General features: G+C 46.2%; 1 protein-coding gene across 2 annotated transcripts in view; it reads right to left on the bottom strand.

Moving 5' to 3' along the window:
- The window catches only part of LOC110522750 (protein unc-13 homolog A), an 80,666-nt gene that overhangs the window by 34,037 nt on the left and 22,403 nt on the right, over nt 1-24,226 (bottom strand). The window contains exons 8-17 of one of the 2 annotated variants that reach the window (XM_090231313.1): nt 23,320-23,349; nt 22,941-23,148; nt 21,834-21,953; nt 16,100-16,864; nt 14,047-14,137; nt 11,013-11,059; nt 5,647-5,731; nt 1,098-1,103; nt 663-737; nt 307-526 (exon numbers count right to left, since the gene is read on the bottom strand). In XM_090231313.1, the coding sequence (XP_090087439.1) occupies nt 307-526; nt 663-737; nt 1,098-1,103; nt 5,647-5,731; nt 11,013-11,059; nt 14,047-14,137; nt 16,100-16,864; nt 21,834-21,953; nt 22,941-23,148; nt 23,320-23,349 (1,647 nt within the window). Of the gene's footprint in view, nt 1-306; nt 527-662; nt 738-1,097; nt 1,104-5,646; nt 5,732-11,012; nt 11,060-14,046; nt 14,138-16,099; nt 16,865-21,833; nt 21,954-22,940; nt 23,149-23,319; nt 23,350-24,226 lie in introns of those variants that run through there. The other variant, XM_090231312.1, reaches the window with a different exon arrangement.

The following is a 24,226-nucleotide window of genomic DNA, read 5'->3' as shown; positions in this document are numbered from 1 at the left end:
TTTTAAATAAAAATAAAAGATAGAGAGTGCCTGAGACTGCAGAGTGAGATAATGGGAGGGAGGAGGACAAGGAGAGTGGGATGAGAGATGTAGGAGAGATGAGAGAGGAGGGAAAAGGCTGAAGTATGACAGTCAAAGGGGAATGCCAGACAGCTATTTAACACTCTTATCCAAAGCAGCTTACAGTCTGTAGTCTCCCACACAGTTGGTGTTGTTAGGTTATGTTTTATCATTATATTATGTTTTAGCACCAACTGAACTAAACTTTACCACTCACTGAGAAAAGTTCAACATGGCTCTACTTACTTTGCAGACAGTCAGCATTGAGTAGGTCCTGGCACTTATCGTGACATTTGACCCCGCACTCGGTGCACCTCATGCCCTGGCGGGCGATGCCCCACAGCAGCCCCTCACACTCATAGCAGTAGGTGGGTGTCGTGGCCGTCCACACCTCAAAGTTATGGGGTGTGGTGCAGGAGATGGGGTAGATCAGAGCCTGTAGGGTCTTCTTGTACACATGGCTCTTCTACAAGAGAGGGAAACGTAGAGGACATATATACAGAGTCAGATAATTAGTGGAATCTATGACTACATGGAGAGAGGGGAAATGTCCACTATCTGGATATACTGAGAGTAGAGAAAGGAAAGAGCCAGAAACGCACCAGATCCTCGTTATTGAGAGTGCTGGACGCCATAGCTGATGTGAACCCTGCCTTCCTGGAGTTCTGAGCCAGGGACTGAGGTAGGCCAGGCAGGGGACAGAAAGAAAGGAAGGAATTCATGACTGATTAGATTAATATATAGTAGTTTTGTACATACTGCGATTGAAATACATTCAATAAGCACTTTTAAAACAAAGTGACAACTTCGATTTTGCTCAAAGAAAGAAGTCTATTTCTCTTGCTACTTACTTTAATATATTTTAACATATCTCATTAAGGCAACAGGTGACAAAGCAATCCAGCTGTATTCTCCCCAAGTGTATACAAGAAACCAGGGGTCATGGGTATCTGGAATGAAGTGCTTCTCTACACAAATTGCTATTCCCCTTGTCTTAACAACATTCTCTTTTCATTTGGAATCGGTCACAGTGTTACCATAGCCTTTAGCATTACAGATGGAGGAAGGAAGAAGCAGGAAGAGAAACAAGTGTTAAAGGGGCCATATGTCAAACAACTCTAGCCACAGTCACAAACATGGCGACAATAGCATAGGGGTGATTTCAAAACAGATACAGAGTGATCGATCATGAGACAGAAAGATCACTATATCAGGGGAGAGTTATTCATTTTGTTGATGGAATACTGGGTGGAGGGAAAGGAGGGAGGACATTTCCATTCATTTAAATCTAGACCTATTAATCACCTATTAATCACGTAAACAACCCAAAACATTGTGCTATCTAGAACCTAAAAGAGTTATTTAGCTGTCCCCATAGGAGAACCCTTTGGAGAACCCTTTTTGGTTCCATGTATAAACCTTTTCACGAGAGGGTTCTACATGGAACCTTAAAGGGTTCTACCTGGAACGCAAAAGGGTTATCTTATGGGAACAGTCGAATAACCCTTTTGGAGTGTAGGACAAAAGCTCTTAGGAACAAAGTGGAAAACTCCGTATTTCCTTAACAATGATATGCGATGTTAAAAGATATATATTTAAAACCCAGAGAGTTACAGGTGTAGGATTTCTAGCTAAAATATATATTCCAAATTTAGAAAGAGTGCTCTAATAGGCTACTTTGAAGCAATGCAAGACATGCCTCATTTGTATTAAAACATTCAGGTTTCAAACAATTAAGTATAACGTTTTTCAAAATGCATACTGCCTCCAGCTCATTGCAAAGTGGTGTGTGGTGTGCTAATGAAGCCTTCCTGCCCTTGCTGTTTTGATGCAGTGTTCATAACAACTGGAAACTCATAAATCTCTGACTTCTGACCTCAGTGTTTTCAGGAGAACTGGGAACTGCCGATTAAACGAGCTCGGACTGGGAAAAATAGTTTTGAACGGTTTTTGAACTCGGAATTCCAACTCGGGAATTCAGGCCTCTTTCTAAAGATCCGACTTTCCGACCTGAAGATCACTGACATCATGATTTGACCTCGTATCGTAGTTGTCTTGAAAGCACCACAGGCAGCAGCTCTTGCGCTTTCTGACAGATTTTCCACTCAAGGGCTCTGTATCTGTATGCTGGTTGTGTGTGATAAATAAGATACATAATGAATATACTGTACATACATGCTAATTTAATTCCATACAATTATGCAGATGAACCTATAGACCGATAAGCACGACCAGACCACCAATGAATAGGCTAAAAGGCATTATTTCACAATGGGATTTTTTCTTCTCCTCCCAGGACAATTGGCCTGTGCTAATTTTATTCATCGGCTTTACTATTTATATATTTTTTATCGGACAAAAGCCGGCTATTATGGCTAATGGAAACGCTGGTGTGTGTGTGTGTGCGTATGTATCTGCATCTCCATGTGTGTGTTCATTCTCATGCAAGTGTGTGGGTTGTACAGTCTAACAGTGAACTGGATTCATAGAGACAAAGTACTGAGCTATTTAGTCCTGTATGGTAATTCTTCATTCAAGTGCGCGGTGGAGCTGAGCAGGCCTCCAGCTTGTCAGTGCTATTCAATTCAAAGCCTGGAAGTCAGTTAAATTGGCAAGGGTGGATGGCACAAGGGCTAGGTCGTCTATTTAGTGTGAGTATAATACCTTAGTTATAGCACCCGCTTTGACAACTACTCTACCGTTCAAAAGTGTGGGGTCACTTAGAAATGTCCTTGTTTTTTAAAGAAAAGCTACTTTTTTGTCCATTAAAATAACATAAAATTGATCAGAAATACAGCGTAGACATTGTTAATGTTGTAAATTACTTATTGTAGCTGGAAACGGCTGATTTTTTATGGAATATCTACATAGGCGTACAGAGGCCCATTATCATCAACCATCACTCCTGTGTTCCAATGGCACGTTGTGTTAGCTAATCCAAGTTTATCATTTAAAAGGGCTAATTGAGCATTAGAAAACCCTTTTGCAATTATGTTAGCACAGCTGAAAATTGTTGTCTTGATTAAAGAAGCAATAAAACTGGCCTTCTTTAGACTAGTTGAGTATCTGGAGCATCAGCATTTGTGGGTTCGATTTTACAGGCTCAAAATGGCCAGAAACAAAGATCTTTCTTCTGAAACTCATCAGTCTATTCTTGTTCTGGGAAATGAAGGTTAGTCCATGTGAGAAATGTGTACTACTCCCTTCACAGAACAGCGCAAACTGTCTCTAACCAGAATAGAAAGAGGAGTGGGAGGCCCCGGTGCACAACTGAGCAAGAGGACAAGTACATTAGAGTGTCTAGTTTGAGAAACAACTGGCAGCTTCATTAAATAGTACCCGCTAAGAGGCCTTCCGGGTGGTGCAGTGGTCTAAGGCCGCGACCGGGAGGTTCATGGGGCGACACACAATTGGCCTAGCGTCGTCTGGGTTAGGGAGGGTTTGGCCGGTGGGGATATCCTTGTCTCATCGTGCACCAGCAACTCCTGTGGCGGGCCGGGCGCAGTGCGCGCTAACCAGGTCGCCAGGTGCACGGTGTTTCCTCCGACACATTGGTGCGGCTGGCTTCTGGGTTGGATGCGCGCTGTGTTAAGAAGCAGTGCGGCTTGGTTGGGTTGTGTTTCGGAGGACGCATGGCTTTCGACCTTCGTCTCTCCCGAGCCCATACGGGAGATGTAGCGATGAGACAAGATAGTAACTACTAACAATTGGATACCACGAAATTGGGGAGAAAAATAAATAAAAATAATAATAAAATAAAATAAAAATAGTACCCGCTCCAACAGTCTCAATGTCAACAGTGAAGAGGCGACTCCGGGATGCTGGCCTTCTAGGCAGAGTTGCAAAGAAAAAGTCATATCTCAGACTGGCCAATAAAAATAAACAATTAAGGCAAAAAACAGACAATGGACAGAGATATACCGGGGGATGTGCATGAACAGCATCTTATGGAAAATAACAGCAGACTCGTACATTTCCTCAGCAAAAACAATGTACTGAGCAAATGTTAAATTGGATTTTTACCAAATTACTGTATGTCATGCCACATATTCACCCCGCAGATTCTAATTGACAAACAAACAAACCAAAACAAAGTCTTCTCATGCTTCGTTGATTTAAAAAATATTTTTGACTCAATTTGGATTGAGGGTCTATACAAATTGATGGAAAGTGGTGTTGGCGGAAAAACATACAACATTTTAAAATCTAAGCACACAAACAACACGTGTGCCTTAAAAATGTGCAAAAAAACACACAGTTCTATCCACAGGGTCGGGGGGTGAGACAGGGATGCAGCTTAAGCCCCACCCTCTTCAACATAAAAATCAACAAATTGGCGAGTGCACTAGAACAGTTTACAGCACCCAGCCTCATCCTACTAGAATCTGAAGTCAAATATCAACTGTTTGCTGATGATCTGGTGCATCTGTTCCCAACCAAGGAGGGCCTACAGCAGCACCTAGATCTTCTGCACAAATTCTGTCTGACCTGGTCCCTGACAGTAAATCTCAGTAAGACACAAATAATGGTGTTCCAAAAAATGTCCAGTTGCCAGGACCACAAATACATATTCCATCTAGACAACGTTGACCTAGAGCACACAAAAAACGATACATACCTCGGCCTAAACATCAGCGCCACAGGTAACTTCCATAAAGCTGTGAACGAGAGACAAGGCAGGAAGGGCCTTCTATGCCATCAAAATGAACATACAATTCAACATACCAATTAGGATCTGGCTAAAAATACTTGAATCAGTTATAGAACCCATTGCCCTTTATGGTTGTGAGGTCTGGGGTCCGCTCACCATCCAAGAACTCACAAAATGGGACAAACACCAAATTGAGACTCTGCATGCAGAATTCTGCAAAATGATCCTCAGTGTTCAATGTAAAACACCAAATAATGCATGCAGAGCAGAATTAGGCCAATACCCGCTAATTATCAAAATCCAGAAAAGAGCCATTAAATTCTACAACCACCTAAAAGAAAGCGATTCCCAAACCTTCCATAACAAAGCCATCACCTACAGAGAAAGGAACCTGGAGAAGAGACCCCTAAGCAAGCTGGTGCTGGGGCTCTGTTCACAAACACAAACCGACCTCTCAGAGCTCCAGGACAGCAACACATTTAGACCCAAACAAATCATGAGAAAACAAAAGATAATTACTTGACACATTGGAAAGATTACACAGACCCACAAAGAATTTGAAAACAAATACAATTTTGATAAACTCCCATATCTATTGGGTGAAATACCACAATGTGCCATCACAGCAGCAAGATTTGTGAGCCGTTGCCACAAGAAAAGGGCAACCAGTGAAGATCAAACACCATTGTAAATATCATCTATATTTATGTTTAATTATTGGCCCTTTTGTGAGTAATGTTTACTGTTCATTTTTGATTGTGCATTTCACTATTGTTATCTATTTAATTTGCTTTGGCAATGTAAACATATGTTTCCAATGCCAATAAAGCCCCTTGAATTTAAATTGATAAGAGAGAGAGAGAGAGAGAGAGAGAGAGAGAGAGAGAGAGAGAGAATATAGAGTGAAATATATTTAGTATATGGTCAGAACTTACACTGACCAGGTCCCTGACCAGAGGCATGGCTTTCCTCTTGCGGAGGTCCGGCATGCTGTCGATGCTATATAGCGCACCACCCACCCTGCATGGGGAGAAACCACACAAACACAGCACTCTTGTTATCACAACATCCTCATCACCATACCGTCCTCATCCCCACAAAATCCTCATTACCACAACATCCTCATCACCACAACATCCTCATCACCACAACATTCACCACCACCACTGACATACGTGACCCGATTCAGGAAACTAGACGCATGTTGCAAGTCACAACTTCACAGGAGAGCTGTTTGAACTTTAAAAAATGTTTTTTTTTTAATCAAAATGCATTTTTGGCAAAAACTCCATCTCAACTAGTCTCGAACATGTGAACTTTCATGTACCTTAATATCAAGCTTGTATGCCATCTGTAAATACAAATTAAATTGTTAAATTACGAGCCTAGTTGGTTTAGCCACAGAAAAAGTGAGCAACCTTCCCGCTAGCCATGATTGGCTGAGATAATGAATGGACTGGACATGCCGAGAGATGCGTTTGGATTGGTCTGCCATATAGCACGCGACTGTCTATTGGAGCTGGTCTTTTCAGTATTTTCATTTCAAGTTAGTGTACTATTAGCTAGCTAGCTAACGTAAGCTGGCTGGCTCGCTAACTAACGTTACGTCATGCGTTGGGATTCATTGTTTACCTAGCTAGCTATCTAGCTACATTTCACAACAAAAAACTCTCATCTTAGTGTGCCAGAGCGCAGAATAACTGATAAATTTTTGAATGATCAACACCCGTTGAATAGGTCCAGTGTCAGTAAATGTCAGCAACAAAGCATAATTCAATTGTTGCCAGCAGCACTGTTAGTCACCACTGCTCTGTGTAACATGAAAACTGCCTAACCAGCTCTGCTAGGGGGAGTAACATGGTCAGAGTGGGGTGTTCTCTCATTATGTCTGGAAGTAGCTAGCCAATCTTAGTCAGTTAGCTTGGGTGCTTGACTGCGGTCAGAGCTTTCGGAACAACCCTACTTATTGGCCAGAGCGTCCAGTGTGCAAATGGACAATCTGACAGCACAGTTGCAGTCACCAACGTGCTGGAAAACATACTATAACAGCCTAACCAGCTCTGCTAGGGTGAGTAATGTTCAGTGAGCTGTTCTCTCTCTCTTAAATGTCTGGAAGTAGCTGGCAAGTTAGTACAGAATATACAGATCAAGCCTTAAAGAGATGTGTGCAGCTAAGGCCTAAGAGGGTGTGAACAACGTTGAATGGGTGTAGACAAAGAAGGGCTCTCCAATAGTTGTACCAAAACATTGAAAGACGGTTTTCTCAAAAGTGAGTTTACAAGTTGATCAACTTTCAAAGCAGAATTACTGTCCCATTGTTTCCTCAAATGCAGTGTATGATATACCATTATGTAGCTCCATGTCTCTACTTTTATCCAAAGTAAAAAACATAATTTAAATGTTGATACATATGACCGAATCCAGGTGGTGAGTCACACATAGACACACTGGAAATTAGAGAAATAGATCCTCTAACTTGGTCCCAGATCCGTTTCGGCTGTATAGCCATGTTTGTATGACAATGACCATAGGCAACGCAGGTATCCTAGTGGTTAGAGTGTTGTGCCAATAACCGAAAGGTTGCTGGATTGAATCCCTGAGCTGATAAGGTAAAAACCTGTTGTCCTGTCCTTGAACAAGGCAGTTAACCCATATCAATTATGCCAGCCCCCCGCACCTCTCTGACTCAGAGGGGTTGGATTAAATGCGGAAGACACATTTCAGTTGAATGCATTCAGTTGTACAACTGACTAGGTATCCCTCTTTCCCTAACAGATCTGGGACCAACTTAACTTTAACTGTTTGCTCAAAATGTCATGCAGTTCTGTATTATTCCATGTTTTGAAGCTTTGTAGCTCACTAAGCTAAGGACCATGGGACTAAACACCTCTCTCTGCAAATGGATCCTGGACTTCCTGACGGGCGACTCCTAGGTGGTAAGGGTAGGCTACAAAACATCTAATATGCTGATCCTCAACACGGGGGCCCATCAGGGGTGCGAGCTTAGTCCCCTCCTTTACTCTCTGTTCACCCATGACTGCATGGCCAAACATGACTCCAACACCATCATTAAGTTTGCAGACAACACAACGGTGGTAGGCCTGATCACTGACAACAATGAGACAGCCTATAGGGAGGAGGTCAGACAACTGGCAGTATGGTGCCAGGACAACAACCTCTCCCTTAACGTGATCAAGACAAAGGAGATGATCGTGGACTACAGGAAAACGAGGGCAGAGCACGCCCCCATTCACATCGATGGGGCTGTAGTGGAGCAGGTCGAGAGCTTCAAATTCCTAGGTATCCACATCCCTAAGGAATGATCATGGTCCACCCACACCTACACAGTCGTGAAGAGGGCACAACAATGCCTATTCCCCCTCAAGAGACTGAAAAGATTTCGAATGGGTCGTCAGATCTTCAAAAAGTTCTACAGCTGCGCCATCGACGCCTGGTATGGCAACTGCTTGGCATCCGACCGCAAAGCGCTACAGAGGGTAATGTGTGTGCCCCAGTACATCACTGGACCTCTATACCAGGCGGTGTCAGAGGAAGACTCCAGCCACCCTAGTCATAGACTGTTCTCTCTGCTATCTATACATAGTCACTTTACCCCTACCTGCAGTACATGTACATATTACCTCAATTACATCGACTAACCTGTACCCTCACACATTGACTCAGTACTGGTAACCCCTGTATATAGCCTCATTATTGTTATTTTATTGTGTTACTTTCTTTTTACTTGAGTGTATTTAGTAAATATTTTCTTAACTCTTTCTTGAATTGCATTTTAAGGTTTTCACGTATTCATGTATTTGGAGCATGTGACAAATACAATTTGCTTTGATTAATATTGGTTTATTTGTTTATTCTGATCCCTATTAGCTTTTGCAGAAGCAGCAGCTATTCTTCCTGGGGTCCACGAAAACACACACAACATGACAAGTAACAAAACACTGATAGACAAGGGCAGTCACACAAATGTAGAATACAACGATACAAATAATACAACTAACACAACTATTATCAAAACAAATCAAATCACATTTTATCATATACACGTGTCTAGCAGATGTTATTGCGGGTGTAGAGAAATGCTTGTGCTTCTAGCTCTGACAGTGCATTTATATCTAACAGCTTCCCAACATTCACCCAAAATACACGTAAATCTAAGTAAGGAATGGATTAAGAATATATATACAGTTGAAGTTGGAAGTTTACATACATCTTAGGTTGGAGTCATTAACTCATTTTTCAACCACTCCACAAATATCTTGTTAACAATCTATAGTTTGGCAAGTCGGTTAGGACATCTACTTTGTGCATGACACAAGTCATTTTCTCAACAATTGTTTACAGACAGATTATTTCACCTAAATCAATGTATCTCAATTCCAGTGGGTCAGTAGTTTACATACAATAAGTTGACTGTGCCTTTACACAGCTTGGAAATTACAGAAAATTATGTCATGGCTTTAGAAGCTTCTGATAGGCTAATTGACATCATTTGAGTTAATTGGAGGTGAACCTGTGGATGTATTTCAAGGCCTACATTTAAACTCAGTGCCACTTTGCTTGACATCATGGTGATAATTAAAAGACATCAGCCAAGGCCTCAGAAAAATATTGTAGACCTCCACAAGTCTGGTTCATCTTTGGGAGCAATTTCCAAACGCCTGAAGGTACCATGTTCATCTGTATAAACAATAGTATGCAAGTATTAACACCATTGGACCACGCAGCCATCATACCTCTCAGGAAGGAGACGCGTTCTGTCTCCTAGAGATGAATGTACTTTGGTGTGAAAAGTGCAAATCAATCCCAGAACAACAGCAAAGGACCTTGAGATGATGCTGGAGGAAACAGGTACAAAAGTATCTATATCCACAGTAAAACAAGTCCTATGTCGACATAACCTGAAAGGCTGCCCAGCATGGAAGAAGCCACTGCTCCAAAACCGCCATAAAAAAGCCAGACTACAGTTTGCAACTGCACATGGGGACAAAGATCATACTTTTTGGAGAAATGTCCTCTAGTCTGATGAAACAAAAATAGAACTGTTTGGCCATAATGACTATCGTTATGTTTGGAGGAAAAAGGGGGATGCTTGCAAGCCGAAGAACACCATTCCAACCGCGAAGCACGGGGGTGGCAGCATCATGTTGTGGGGGGGCTTTGCTGCAGGAGGGACTGGTGCACTTCACAAATAGATGGCATCATGAGGGAGGAATATTTTACTAGGACAGGGAATTTTTACTAGGTTTAAATGTCAGGAATTTTGAAAACTGAGTATAAATGTATTTGGCTAGGTGTATGTAAACTTCCAACTTCAACTGTACAGATATGTCAGAGCGGCATTGGACTAAGATACGGTAGCATAGTATAGAGTACAGTTTACACATATGAGATGAGTAATGCAAGGTACGGAGACATTATTAAAGTGGCTAGTGTTTAATTTCCTTAAAGTGGCCAGGGATTCCTAATCTATATCTATAGGCAGCCACCTCTGATGTGCTAGTGATGTGCTAGTTTAACAGTCTGATGGCCTTGAGATAGAAGCTGTTTTTCAGTCTCTCGGTCCCAGCTTTGATGCACCTGTATTGACCTCGCCTTCTGGATGATAGTGGGGTGAACAGGCAGTGGCTCGGGTGGTTGTTGTCCATGATGATCTTTTTGGCCTTCCTATGGCATTGGGTGCTGTAGGTGTCCAGGAGGGCGGGAAGTTTGACCCCAGTAATGCGTTGGGCAGACCGCACCACCATCTGGAAAGCTTTGCGGTTGTGTGCGGTGCAGTTTCCGTACCAGGCGGTGATACAGCCTGACAGGATGCTCTCAATTGTGCATCTGTAGAAGTTAACCTTGCCCCTATATCGATGTTTATGCTGCTTGATTGCTTTGCGGAGGGAATAACTTCACTGTTTGTATTCCTCCATATTCCCAGTCTTCTTGCCCTGGTTAAATGCGGTTGTTCGCACTTTCAGTTTTGCGCGAATGCTCACCTCTATCCATGGTTTCTGTTTGGGGTAGGTTTTAATAGTCACAGTGGGTACAACATCTCCTATGCACTTCCTGATAAACTCTTTCACCGTATCAGTACTTGTGTCGATATTATTTTCTGAAGCTACTCTGAACATATCCCAGTCCACGTGACCAAAACAATCAAAACACTGCAGAGTTGCTTAAGAGCTAGTCGCAATGCTGCCATCTCCATTGGCGCAATAATCCGTCGGCGCCATCATTAGGCCATCATTATACAGCTATTATCATGTACATTGGTGTGATAGTGACAGGCACTTACCCTGCTGATAGCAACAGGGAGCAAATCCCAACGGACTCCCCCCGAGCCTGTGGAGAGAGGGGGGAGACAGGTGGAGGAATGATTGGCACATAGTACCCCTGGAAATTGTTTTATTAGGTGTACTACATCACACCACTAGCTGTCTGTTTGTAGCTGTCTGCCCCTAGCTGTTCGCCCCTAGCTATCTGTCCACCCCTAGCTGTTTGTCTACCCCTAGCTGTCTGCACCTAGCTGTTTGTCTGCCCCTAGCAGTCTGCACCTAGCTGTCTGTCTGTCCCAGACAGCTAGGGGCAGACAGACAGCTAGGTGTGGACAGATAGCTAGGGGTGGACAGCTAGGAGCAGACAGCTAGGGGCAGACAGACAGCTAGGGGCAGACCGCTAGGTGCAGACAGCTAGGGGCAGACAGACAGCTAGGCGCAGACAGACAGCTAGGGGCAGACAGAGAGCTAGGTGCAGACAGACAGCTAGGTGCAGACAGCTAGGGGTCTGCACCTAGCTGTCTGCCCCTAGCTGTCTGTCTGCCCCTAGCTGTCTGTCTGCCCCTAGCTGTATGCACCTAGCTGTCTGCCCCTAGCTGTCTGTCTGCCCCTAGCTGTCTGTCTGCCCCCAGCTGTCTGCCCCTAGCTGTCTGCACCTAGCTGTCTGCCCCTAGCTGTCTGTCTGCCCCTAGCTGTCTGCCCCTAGCTGTCTGCACCTAGCTGTCTGCACCTAGCTGTCTGCACCTAGCTGTCTGTTTGCCCCAGCTGTCTGCACCTAGCTGTCTGCCCCTAGCTTTCTGTCTGCCCCTAGCTGTCTGTCTGCCCCTAGCTGTCTGTCTACCCCTAGCTGTCTGCAACTAGCTGCCTGCCCCTAGCTGTCTGTCTGCCCCTAGCTGTCTGCCCCTAGCTGTCTGTCTGCCCCTAGCTGTCTGCACCTAGCTGTCTGCCCCTAGCTGTCTGCACCTAGCTGTCTGCCCCTAGCTGTCTGCACCTAGCTGTCTGTTTGCCCCAGCTGTCTGCACCTAGCTGTCTGCCCCTAGCTGTCTGTCTGCCCCTAGCTGTCTGTCTACCCCTAGCTGTCTGCAACTAGCTGCCTGCCCCTAGCTGTCTGTCTGCCCCTAGCTGTCTGCACCTAGCTGTCTGCCACTAGCTGTCTGTCTGCCCCTAGCTGTCTGCACCTAGCTGTCTGCCCCTAGCTGTCTGTCTGCCCCTAGCTGTCTGCACCTAGCTGTCTGCCCCTAGCTGTCTGTCTGCCTCTAGCTGTCTGCACCTAGCGGTCTGCCCCTAGCTGTCTGTCTGCACCTAGCTGTCTGCACCTAGCTGTCTGCACCTAGCTGTCTGTCTGCCCCTAGCTGTCTGTCTGCCCCTAGCTGTCTGTCTGCCCCTAGCTGTCTGCACCTAGCTGTCTGTCTGCCCCTAGCTGTCTGCACCTAGCGGTCTGCACCTAGCGGTCTGCACCTAGCTGTCTGTCTGCCCCTAGCTGTCTGTCTGCCCCTAGCTGTCTGTCTGCCCCAGCTGTCTGCACCTAGCTGTCTGCCCCTAGCTGTCTGTCTGCCCCTAGCTGTCTGCACCTAGCTGCCTGCCCCTAGTTGTCTGTCTGCCCCTAGCTGTCTGCACCTAGCTGTCTGCCCCTAGCTGTCTGTCTGCACCTAGCTGTCTGCACCTAGCGGTCTGCCCCTAGCTGTCTGTCTGCCCCTAGCTGTCTGCCCCTAGCTGTCCACCCCTAGCTGTCTGTCTGCCCCTAGCTGTCTGTTTGCCCCTAGTTGTTCGCCCCTAGCTATCTGTCCACCCCTAGCTGTCTGTCTGCCCCTAGCTGTCTGCACCTAGCTTTCTGCCCCTAGCTATCTGTCCACCCCTAGATGTCTGTCTGCCCCTAGCTGTCTGCACCTAGCTTTCTGCCCCTAGCTGTCTGTCTGCCCCTAGCTGTCTGTCTGCTCCTTGCTGTCTGTCCACCCCTAGCTGTCTGTCTGCCCCTAACTGTCTGTCTGCCCCTAGCTTTCTGCCCCTAGCTGTCTGTCTGCCCCTAGCTGTCTGTCTGCCCCCAGCTGTCTACCCCCAGCTGTCTGTCCACCCCTAGCTGTCTGCCCCTAGCTGTCTGCACCTATGGAGTCGTGACACACGGCTAGTCAGTTTGTTATCTAGTCTACCCCACTTTGTTACTATAAAGTCAAGAAAGATGTGTTTCATTGGGGAAAAAAACAAACCATAATGTCAGCCATAAAACACAGGAGAGAGACAAGATCGGGGGTTTCGCCATCCATTGACGTCAGTCGGGAGGCCTTTGTGTTTGAAGGCCATGGTTGAAAGTGGATTTGTGACAGATCCTTATTTTTTTATTTAACTAGGCAAGTCAGTTAAGATCAAATTCTTATTTTCAATGACGGCCTAGGAACAGTGCACTGCCTGTTCAGGTTACTAGTCCAACGCTCTAACCACTAGGCTACCCTGCAGCCCCTAAAGTTCCAGTAATTGTATCTGTGCTCTTTTTCTCTCTGTGTGTTTAGAGCATGACACAACACTGACATTCACGTCATCATCACTTGCAGCACTCATGACCAACCACAAACACACCCACCTGGCAGTCGGCTCCAGCCCTGGCCAATCAGAACGGACAACATTCAAATCGCTTCGGAAGTGGCACAAAATCAAACAAACACAAATTATCTTAACAACATTAAGCCGGGCAAAAAGAACCACAGGATTACAATTTACAGAGTAAGAGAAGGTGACATGACCACCAAAGGATTGAGAAGTGAATGAAAGAAAGCTGAAAGGGCAAAGATGTCAGAAGAGAAACCTCAGGGCAGGGACATATGAAGGAGTGACAGCATTCTGGCGAGAAACAAAGAGAGCAGCCACATGGTTTCCATACACATCCACGTGCACGCGCACACACATACACACACAAGCATACACACACACACACACACACACACACACACACACACACACACACACACACACACACACACACACACACACTCACACACTCACACACTCACTCACACACTCACTCACACACTCACACACACACACACACACAGGCTGTCTCACCTGCTGCAGCTGTAGTCGGACCTTGCTGCAGAGCCGTTGCCAGTTGGCCCTAGCCCTGTCTGGACCAGGATCCATGATAGGCCTCTGATAGCTGGCAGAGGAATTTACAAGAGCAGAGCTCAATATATTTACATGTTAGAAAATAATGTAACTTTTTTTTATAGGCAGTAGTGGCTAGTAACAGATACTAATAAAACTGTAGAATAATGTATTGTGTATATGTAGTGTGTATATAGTATGTAGTGTATATGTATTGTGTATATGTAGTGTATATGTTGTGTGTATAAGTAGTAAATATGTTGTCTGTATACAGTATTTAGTGTATATGCAGGTTGTATACAGTATGTAGTGTGTATATGTAGTGTGTATACAGTATGTAGTGTGTATATGTAGCGTATATGTAGTGTGTACAGTATACAGTATGTAGTGTGTATAGGTAGAAGATGTAGGGAAGTGAATACTTGTTATAGTATTAAATCTAGAATTGGCTTCCTATTTCGCAACAAAGCCTCCTTCACTCATGCTGCCAAACATACCCTTGTAAAACTGACTATCCTACCGATCCTCGACTTCGGCGACGTCATTTACAAAATAGCCTCCAATACCCTACTCATTAAATTGGATGCAGTCTATCACAGTGCCATCTGTTTTGTCACCAAAGCCCCATATACTACCCACCACTGCGACCTGTACGCTCTCGTTGGCTGGCCCTCGCTTCATAGTCGTCGCCAAACCCACTGGCTCCAGGTCATCTACAAGACCCTGCTAGGTAAAGTCCCCCCTTATCTCACCTCGCTGGTCACCATAGCATCACCCACCTGTAGCACGCGCTCCAGCAGGTATATCTCTCTGGTAACCCCCAAAACCAATTCTTACTTTGGCCGCCTCTCCTTCCAGTTCTCTGCTGCCAATGACTGGAACGAACTGCAAAAATCTCTGAAACTGGAAACACTTATCCCCCTCACTAGCTTTAAGCACCAGCTGTCAGAGCAGCTCACAGATTACTGTACCTGTACATAGCCCATCTATAATTTAGCCCAAACAACTACCTCTCCCCCTACTGTATTTGTTTATTTTGCTCCTTTGCACCCCATTATTTTTATTTCTACTTTGCACATTCTTCCACTGCAAATCAACCATTCCTGTGTTTTACTTGCTATATTGTATTTACTTTGCCACCATGGCCTTTTTTGCCTTTACCTCCCTTATCTCACCTCATTTGCTCACATTGTATATAGACTCCTTTTTCTACTGTATTATTGACTGTATGTTTGTTTTACTCCATGTGTAACTCTGTGTTGTTGTTCGTGTCGAACTGCTTTGCTTTATTGTGACCAGGTCGCAATTGTAAATGAGAACTTGTTCTCAACTTGCCTACCTGGTTAAATAAAGGTGAAGCTGGTCACCATAGCATCTCCCACCTGTAGCACACGCTCCAGCAGGTATATCTCTCTAGTCACCCCCAAAACCAATTCTTTCTTTGGCCGCCTCTCTTTCCAGTTCTCTGCTGCCAATGACTGGAACGAACTACAAAAATCTCTGAAACTGGAAACTCTTATCTCCCTCACTAGCTTTAAGCACCAACTGTCAGAGCAGCTCACAGATTACTGCACCTGTACATAGCCCACATATAATTTAGCCCTATCAACTACCTCTTTCCCAACTGTATTTAATTTATTTATTTATTTTGCTCCTTTGCACCCCATTATTTTTATTTCTACTTTGCACATTCTTCCATTGCAAAACTACCATTCCAGTGTTTTACTTGCTATATTGTATTTACCTTGCCACCAAGGCCTTTTTTTGCCTTTACCTCCCTTCTCACCTCATTTGCTCACATTGTATATAGACTTGTTTATACTTTATTATTGACTGTATGTTTGTTTTACTCCATGTGTAACTCTGTGTTGTTGTATCTGTCGAACTGCTTTGCTTTATCTTGGCCAGGTCGCAATTGTAAATGAGAACTTGTTCTCAACTTGCCTACCTGGTTAAATAAAGGTAAAATAAAATAAAATAAATAAAAATAAGAGTGCAGTAGAGGAGGTTTCACCTGACGACCGGGGTCTTCTCTGGGGGGACTTCTGCTGGGAGGCTCTCTACGACAGGGACCTCCTCCTCTAAAGTCAGAGGCTCCTCCACTTGGATGTCTAGGTGGATGTCATCCAGGGCATCAAACACCAGAGGCTGGGTATCTGGAGCAGGGGGCTGGGTATCTGGAGCAGGGGGCTGGGTATCTGGAGCAGGGGGCTGGATGAGGGATGGATGGATCATTGGGGTGAAGGTAGGCTTGGTGGAGGCTGTGGTGACAGGGGGCTGGAAAGGGAGCATTGAGTGGGCTTGAGAGGTGGGGGCCAGGGAAGAGGGAACCAGGGTGGGGGGTTGTGGCTGCTGCTCTCTCAGGGAGGCCTGTTTCTCCAGAGGAGGCCTGGCAATGGAGGCCTTGGGGGCCAGCGTGGAAACCATGCTTGTAGGGGAGGGGGTGTAGTGCAGCTCCTCGCTTAGCGTGCTGTCCATCTCCTCCTCCTCCTCTCTCTCATAGTCGTACTCCCCCTCTCCATCTTCGGGCTCATAAAGCTCACCCTCCTCCTCGTCATCTTTGATGTAGCCCCCCTCGTCACTGTACACCTCCTCGGGCGCGTCGGGATCCCAGCCGTAGCTGACAGAGGAGTGACAGGAGTGGTAGGCGTTGTCCTCATCGTAGAGCTCCACAGAGCCCCTCATGTTCCCCTCGACCTCTGGGCCAAACTCCTCACTGAGCTGGGAGCTGCCTTGACTCAGCTCCCCGGAGGAAGCATAGTGACTGCTGCCTGTAGGACTTTAGACACATGGACCACAGTCAGATACACAGACACACAAGCAGACTGTAAATGTTACACCCATCATTGCTTGTCACTGTGGCACACCATAGGAGGAGGAGGTAATAACAGGCTGCCACTGAGGCGAAGAGGACGCAGAGGAGCCACAGCCACACAGAACACACTAACACTTCAACACTGCAACTCACATCAATGTGGCACAATTGTTCCCCTATGCCTCCAGACTGGGGATGAAACACTATAAACACTAAAGAACCAAAGTGGCCCCATAGAGTGCATGTTAAAGGTGACATATTGGGATAAGGAGCCAGAGTGGGGACCAGAGGGCATGTTAAAGGTGACATATTGGGATAAGGAGCCAGAGTGGGGACCAGAGGGCATGTTAAGGTGACATATTGGGATAAGGAGCCAGAGTGGGGACCAGATGGCATGTTAAAGGTGACATATTGGGATAAGGAGCCAGAGTGGGGACCAGAGGGCATGTTAAGGTGACATATTGGGATAAGGAGCCAGAGTGGGGACCAGAGGGCATGTTAAAGGTGACATATTGGGATAAGGAGCCAGAGTGGGGACCAGAGGGCATGTTAAGGTGACATATTGGGATAAGGAGCCAGAGTGGGGACCAGAGGGCATGTTAAAGTTGACATATTGGGATAAGGAGCCAGAGTGGGGACCAGAGGGCATGTTAAGGTGACATATTGGGATAAGGAGCCAGAGTGGGGACCAGATGGCATGTTAAAGGTGACATATTGGGATAAGGAGCCAGAGTGGGGACCAGAGGGCATGTAAAGGTGACATATTGGGATAAGGAGCCAGAGTGGGGACCAGAGGGCATGTTAAGGTGACATATTGGGATAAGGAGCCAGAGTGGGGACCAGAGGGCATGTTAAAGGTGACATATTGGGATAAGGAGCCAGAGTGGGGACCAGAGGGCATGTTAAGGTGACATATTGGGATAAGGAGCCAGAGTGGGGACCAGAGGGCATGTTAAAGTTGACATATTGGGATAAGGAGCCAGAGTGGGGACCAGAGGGCATGTTAAGGTGACATATTGGGATAAGGAGCCAGAGTGGGGACCAGATGGCATGTTAAAGGTGACATATTGGGATAAGGAGCCAGAGTGGGGACCAGAGGGCATGTAAAGGTGACATATTGGGATAAGGAGCCAGAGTGGGGACCAGAGGGCATGTTAAGGTGACATATTGGGATAAGGAGCCAGAGTGGGGACCAGAGGGCATGTTAAAGGTGACATATTGAGATAAGGAGCCAGAGTGGGGACCAGAGGGCATGTTAAAGGTGACATATTGGGATAAGGAGCCAGAGTGGGGACCAGAGGGCATGTTAAGGTGACATATTGGGATAAGGAGCCAGAGTGGGGACCAGATGGCATGTTAAAGGTGACATATTGGGATAAGGAGCCAGAGTGGGGACCAGAGGGCATGTAAAGGTGACATATTGGGATAAGGAGCCAGAGTGGGGACCAGAGGGCATGTTAAGGTGACATATTGGGATAAGGAGCCAGAGTGGGGACCAGATGGCATGTTAAAGGTGACATATTGGGATAAGGAGCCAGAGTGGGGACCAGAGGGCATGTAAAGGTGACATATTGGGATAAGGAGCCAGAGTGGGGACCAGAGGGCATGTTAAGGTGACATATTGGGATAAGGAGCCAGAGTGGGGACCAGAGGGCATGTTAAGGTGACATATTGGGATAAGGAGCCAGAGTGGGGACCAGAGGGCATGTTAAAGGTGACATATTGGGATAAGGAGCCAGAGTGGGGACCAGAGGGCATGTAAAGGTGACATATTGAGATAAGGAGCCAGAGTGGGGACCAGAGGGCATGTTAAAGGTGACATATTGGGATAAGGAGCCAGAGTGGGGACCAGAGGGCATGTAAAGGTGACATATTGAGATAAGGAGCCAGAGTGGGGACCAGAGGGCATGTTAAGGTGACATATTGAGATAAGGAGCCAGAGTGGGGACCAGAGGGCATGTTAAGGTGACATATTGGGATAAGGAGCCAGAGTGGGGACCAGAGGGCATGTTAAAGGTGACATATTGAGATAAAGAGCCAGAGTGGGGACCAGAGGGCATGTTAATGGTGACATATTGGGATAAGGACACAGAGTGGGGACCAGAGGGCATGTTAAGGTGACATATTGGGATAAGGAGCCAGAGTGGAGACCAGAGGGTATGTTAATGGTGACATATTGGGATAAGGAGCCAGAGTGGGGACCAGAGGGCATGTTAAGGTGACATATTGGGATAAGGAGCCAGAGTGGGGACCAGAGGGCATGTTAAGGTGACATATTGGGATAAGGAGCCAGAGTGGGGACCAGAGGGCATGTTAATGGTGACATATTGGGATAAGGAGCCAGAGTGGGGACCAGAGGGCATGTTAAGGTGACATATTGGGATAAGGAGCCAGAGTGGGGACCAGATGGCATGTTAAGGTGACATATTGGGATAAGGAGCCAGAGTGGGGACCAGAGGGCATGTTAATGGTGACATATTGGGATAAGGAGCCAGAGTGGGGACCAGAGGGCATGTTAAGGTGACATATTGGGATAAGGAGCCAGAGTGGGGACCAGAGGGCATGTTAATGGTGACATATTGGGATAAGGAGCCAGAGTGGGGACCAGAGGGCATGTTAAGGTGACATATTGGGATAAGGAGCCAGAGTGGAGACCAGAGGGCATGTTAAAGGTGACATATTGGGATAAGGAGCCAGAGTGGGGACCAGAGGGCATGTTAAAGGTGACATATTGGGATAAGGAGCCAGAGTGGGGACCAGAGGGCATGTTAAAGGTGACATATTGGGATAAGGAGCCAGAGTGGGGACCAGAGGGCATGTTAATGGTGACATATTGGGATAAGGAGCCAGAGTGGGGACCAGAGGGCATGTTAAGGTGACATATTGGGATAAGGAGCCAGAGTGGAGACCAGAGGGCATGTTAAAGGTGACATATTGGGATAAGGAGCCAGAGTGGGGACCAGAGGGCATGTAAAGGTGACATATTGGGATAAGGAGCCAGAGTGGGGACCAGAGGGCATGTAAAGGTGACATATTGGGATAAGGAGCCAGAGTGGGGACCAGAGGGCATGTTAATGGTGACATATTGGGATAAGGAGCCAGAGTGGGGACCAGAGGGCATGTAAAGGTGACATATTGGGATAAGGAGCCAGAGTGGGGACCAGAGGGCATGTTAATGGTGACATATTGGGATAAGGAGCCAGAGTGGGGACCAGAGGGCATGTTAAGGTGACATATTGGGATAAGGAGCCAGAGTGGGGACCAGAGGGCATGTTAATGGTGACATATTGGGATAAGGAGCCAGAGTGGGGACCAGAGGGCATGTTAAAGGTTACATATTGGGTTAAGGAGCCAGAGTGGGGACCAGAGGGCATGTTAAAGGTGACATATTGGGATAAGGAGCCAGAGTGGGGACCAGAGGGCATGTAAAGGTGACATATTGGGATAAGGAGCCAGAGTGGGGACCAGAGGGCATGTAAAGGTGACATATTGGGATAAGGAGCCAGAGTGGGGACCAGAGGGCATGTAAAGGTGACATATTGGGATAAGGAGCCAGAGTGTGGCAGAACAGTTAACCTAAAGTAAGAGGAAAAAGGTAGTGAACCAACCAAGGCAACCCAGACCAAGGGATGGGCTAGTATGTGTTCAGATGCATGAGTGTGAGTGTGGGTTGGGTGGTGTAGTTATGGGTCTTTATTTCAGTATTTTGAGATATTATTGGTGAATGCTTTGAATCCTACACTGGGCTGACATTAGTGGAGAAACAGTATCTTTTTGGGATATATTTATCGTCTATGATGAATGAGGCTATTAGTGAGTAGGGAAAGAGAATGAGACGCGGCATGAGTTAGAGAGAGAGAACAGACAGGAACAACACAAACCCCAACACACAAGTCCACCCGTTTACACACTATCGATTAGAGCAGTGAAGGTTCAATAATGCATGAGACGGGGGGACAGGAAAACAGAACACCTGAGGAAAGGACACCAACACGCACAAACACATACACACACGGAATATGCACAAAACCACATACACACTCACAGACAGAATCCTGACCCCCAACCTGCTACTCAATCAAGAAGCGCACACACATGCAAACTCTTTGTTCGTCTCTCTCTTTTTATGTCTCTCTCTTTGTTTGTCTCTTCTCTTTGTTTCTCTCTCTCTTTGTTTGTCTCTCTCTTTCTATGTCTCTCTCTTTGTTTGTCTCTCTCTTTGTTTGTCTCTCTCTTTGTTTGTCTCTCTCTTTGTTTGTCTCTCTCTTTGTATGTCTCTCTCTTTGTTTGTCTCTCTCTTTGTTTGTCTCTCTCTTTGTATGTCTCTCTCTCTGTTTGTCTCTCTGTTTGTCTCTCTCTTTGTTTGTCTCTCTCTTTGTATGTCTCTCTCTTTGTTTGTCTCTCTCTTTGTTTGTCTCTCTCTTTGTATGTCTCTCTCTCTGTTTGTCTCTCTGTTTGTCTCTCTCTTTGTTTGTCTCTCTCTTTGTATGTCTCTCTCTCTGTTTGTCTCTCTGTTTGTCTCTCTCTCTGTTTGTCTCTCTCTCTGTTTGTCTCTCTCTTTGTTTGTCTCTCTCTTTGTTTGTCTCTCTCTTTGTTTGTCTCTCTCTTTGTTTGTCTGTCTCTCTCTTTGTTTGTCTGTCTCTCTTTGTTTGTCTGTCTCTCTTTGTTTGTCTGTCTCTCTTTGTCTGTCTCTCTCTTTGTTTGTCTGTCTCTCTTTGTTTGTCTCTCTCTCTCTCGCTCTCTCTCTCTCTCTCTCTCTCATCCATCCATACATACATACATACATACATACCCACACACACAGACCCACACACACAGACCCACAAGAACACACATTGGCCTGCTGTCCGATAGAAACCAGCATTTCTGTCGGACAGATGTGAGGAGGAAGATGAGGAAGAGGAGGAGGTGGAGAGGAGGTGCAGAGACCCACCTATTGGAGAGTGAGTGCCTACTGTCTAGAGTGTACTGGCGGCTGGTGTGCCGGCTTGAACCTGAAGCTGAATCGAGATCGCTGTGCCCGTTGATGGCTGAGTCTAAAGTATCATAGCATCTGGCAGGTTGGGGCAGGAGAGGAGACGCAGGAGAGGAGAAGCATCAGTACAGCCCAGCCAAAGGCTTTTCAAAGACACACAGCAACGTACACACACCAAACTGAAACACACACTGCCCAGCACACCTACTGCATAAAGATCGCTGGCATGATAGATAGTGATGGGTTTTTAGCCATAGTGGACCTTGCAGGTTCATATCGCTTAAAACAGAATCACTGCTGATAGAAGCCTTTATGCAATAATGTGGCTGCACCTAGCAATGTATGAGTTTGAGTGAACTTGCGCCTTTGAACAACAGACAAAAAAACACACTTATTTAGATTTTTTGGCAAAACAAGTTTCTTCATGATCACAGGGGACTGTATTTCAGCCAAACATACGCACACACACGTGTATACACACACACAATGATCATTGTGACAAGGTGCCAGTAAGGATCTTGACAGACGACCTGTATACAATGGGCTGCTCCTTCAGGCTGATATAGTGAGGCCAGAGACAGTGAAGTCACATTGGGACAACAGGTTACCATAAAACATCAGTGTGAATGTGAAATCAAACAAGGGTCTGACAATCAGTCTGCTTTACTCTGTGAGAACAGAGTGTTGATCTCCAGACGAGACAAAGTCAGTATGGATCCCTTGACTAAGAAAAGGAGGTGAGATCCATGCTGTGTGTGTGTCTCAATAGTCCAGCGTTGTTTCCTTTCCTCGTCTTCTTTCCTTCACCCACACAGATCTCAAAGAGCTGGACAGGGGAAATGTACAACTTATACATTTCATCTACCCTGCATGTTTTTTGATTAGTACAACTGTAGGATAGCAGCTTGTAAAGACATTACTCAAATGTAATTATAAAATGAAGGAAACAAGGAAAGGAAGGCACTTGGGCTTATTGGGACGAACCCCTTATTGAGACCCCGAGGACCGAGTAAACCAGATAATGAACCAGATAAGGAGGACAGGACATCAGAGAGGTTAGGTTACCTGATGGCTCTATGGTTGTCATAGTCCAGCTCTTGGATGGAGCCGTTGTAGGAGGTGTGCGAGGAGTAGCGCTGGTCTCTCAGGATGGGGTACTGGTGCATGGAGGTGTTGGGCTGAGACATGGTGTAGAAGGGAGGGTGGATGCTGTTACTGGTCTCACTGCGGTAGTCACTGTCTCTGTCGTCCATTGCACTGTCTGGGTCCTCATCTACACACACAGGAAATGGTTGAAATATTATGATTATTATAGGGGCTAGGTTCATTACCCAGGATGCTAGTGAGTGCTTGGTGACTAATTTTAAAAACCTGCCAGTACAGGCCTAAAGCAGATACATCACATTTATAGTGCTAAACTGTGTGAAAAGCTATAAAAACTCACTTTGCTGGTTTCCCCACAGACTCCAGTTACCTACAGGGACAGGCAGTAAGAAGTTAACACAATGTTGATTTGGGCCTGAGATATGAACTTCAGGTTAAAGAATGTACAACCATATGACCAGGAAATAAACCAGTCAGGGTGAGGGTACTGAACCCCCGGGAACCATTCTGATTGGGGGGTACAACCCAGAGTGGAGCTGGAGACGGAGCAGGCCAGCGAAGGCAAGATGGCTGACCTTGTGACGGATGGAGGGCCAAGGAGGGTTCAGGGTGTGGCAATTAGCAGAGCGCAGTGGGGAGTCAGCCATAACTCTCACCAGTAGAGTTGCCAACCCAGCGCCCCATGACTCATAGCCCATAAGCAGCCACCATCAATACACACTCACTGAAACACAGCACGTAGACACGCATGCATGCACACGCACACGCACAAGCACTCACACGTACACTGACCAACCTTCATGGCTGGTTGCTCACAAACCGTCTCTCACCCACGCACGCAGTCATGCAAGCAGGCACACACGCACACACACACCTACTGACAGACTGAAACACCCACCGCAGCCCAGACTCATCCACAGACGTCTCCGCCCACTCACCTGGGCTGTCATCATCAGACAGACAGGGCTGTGTCTGACAGGGCAGTGTAAGTATGTCAGCACACATCCATCACACAGCCAGCAGCCATAAATCACTGTGTGTGGAGTTGACGATGAGGCAGGCCTGCTGGCTTGATTCATCATGTCAGCTTTTCTCCTAATCCTTCCATACGCCTGCCTGCCTGCGGACAAGCTAAACACCTTCTTCACCTGCTTTGAGGATAGTACAGTGCCACCAACGCGGCCCGCTACCAAGGGCTGTGGGCTCTCCTTCTCCGTTGCCGACGTGAGTAAGACATTTAAGCGTGT

Source organism: Oncorhynchus mykiss, chromosome 4 (genome assembly GCF_057628025.1).
Source record: "Oncorhynchus mykiss isolate SJ-2025 chromosome 4, ASM5762802v1, whole genome shotgun sequence".
Lineage (NCBI taxonomy): Eukaryota > Metazoa > Chordata > Actinopteri > Salmoniformes > Salmonidae > Oncorhynchus > Oncorhynchus mykiss.
Note: the sequence above shows the minus strand (reverse complement) of the source record. Positions and strands in the feature narration are given on the sequence as shown.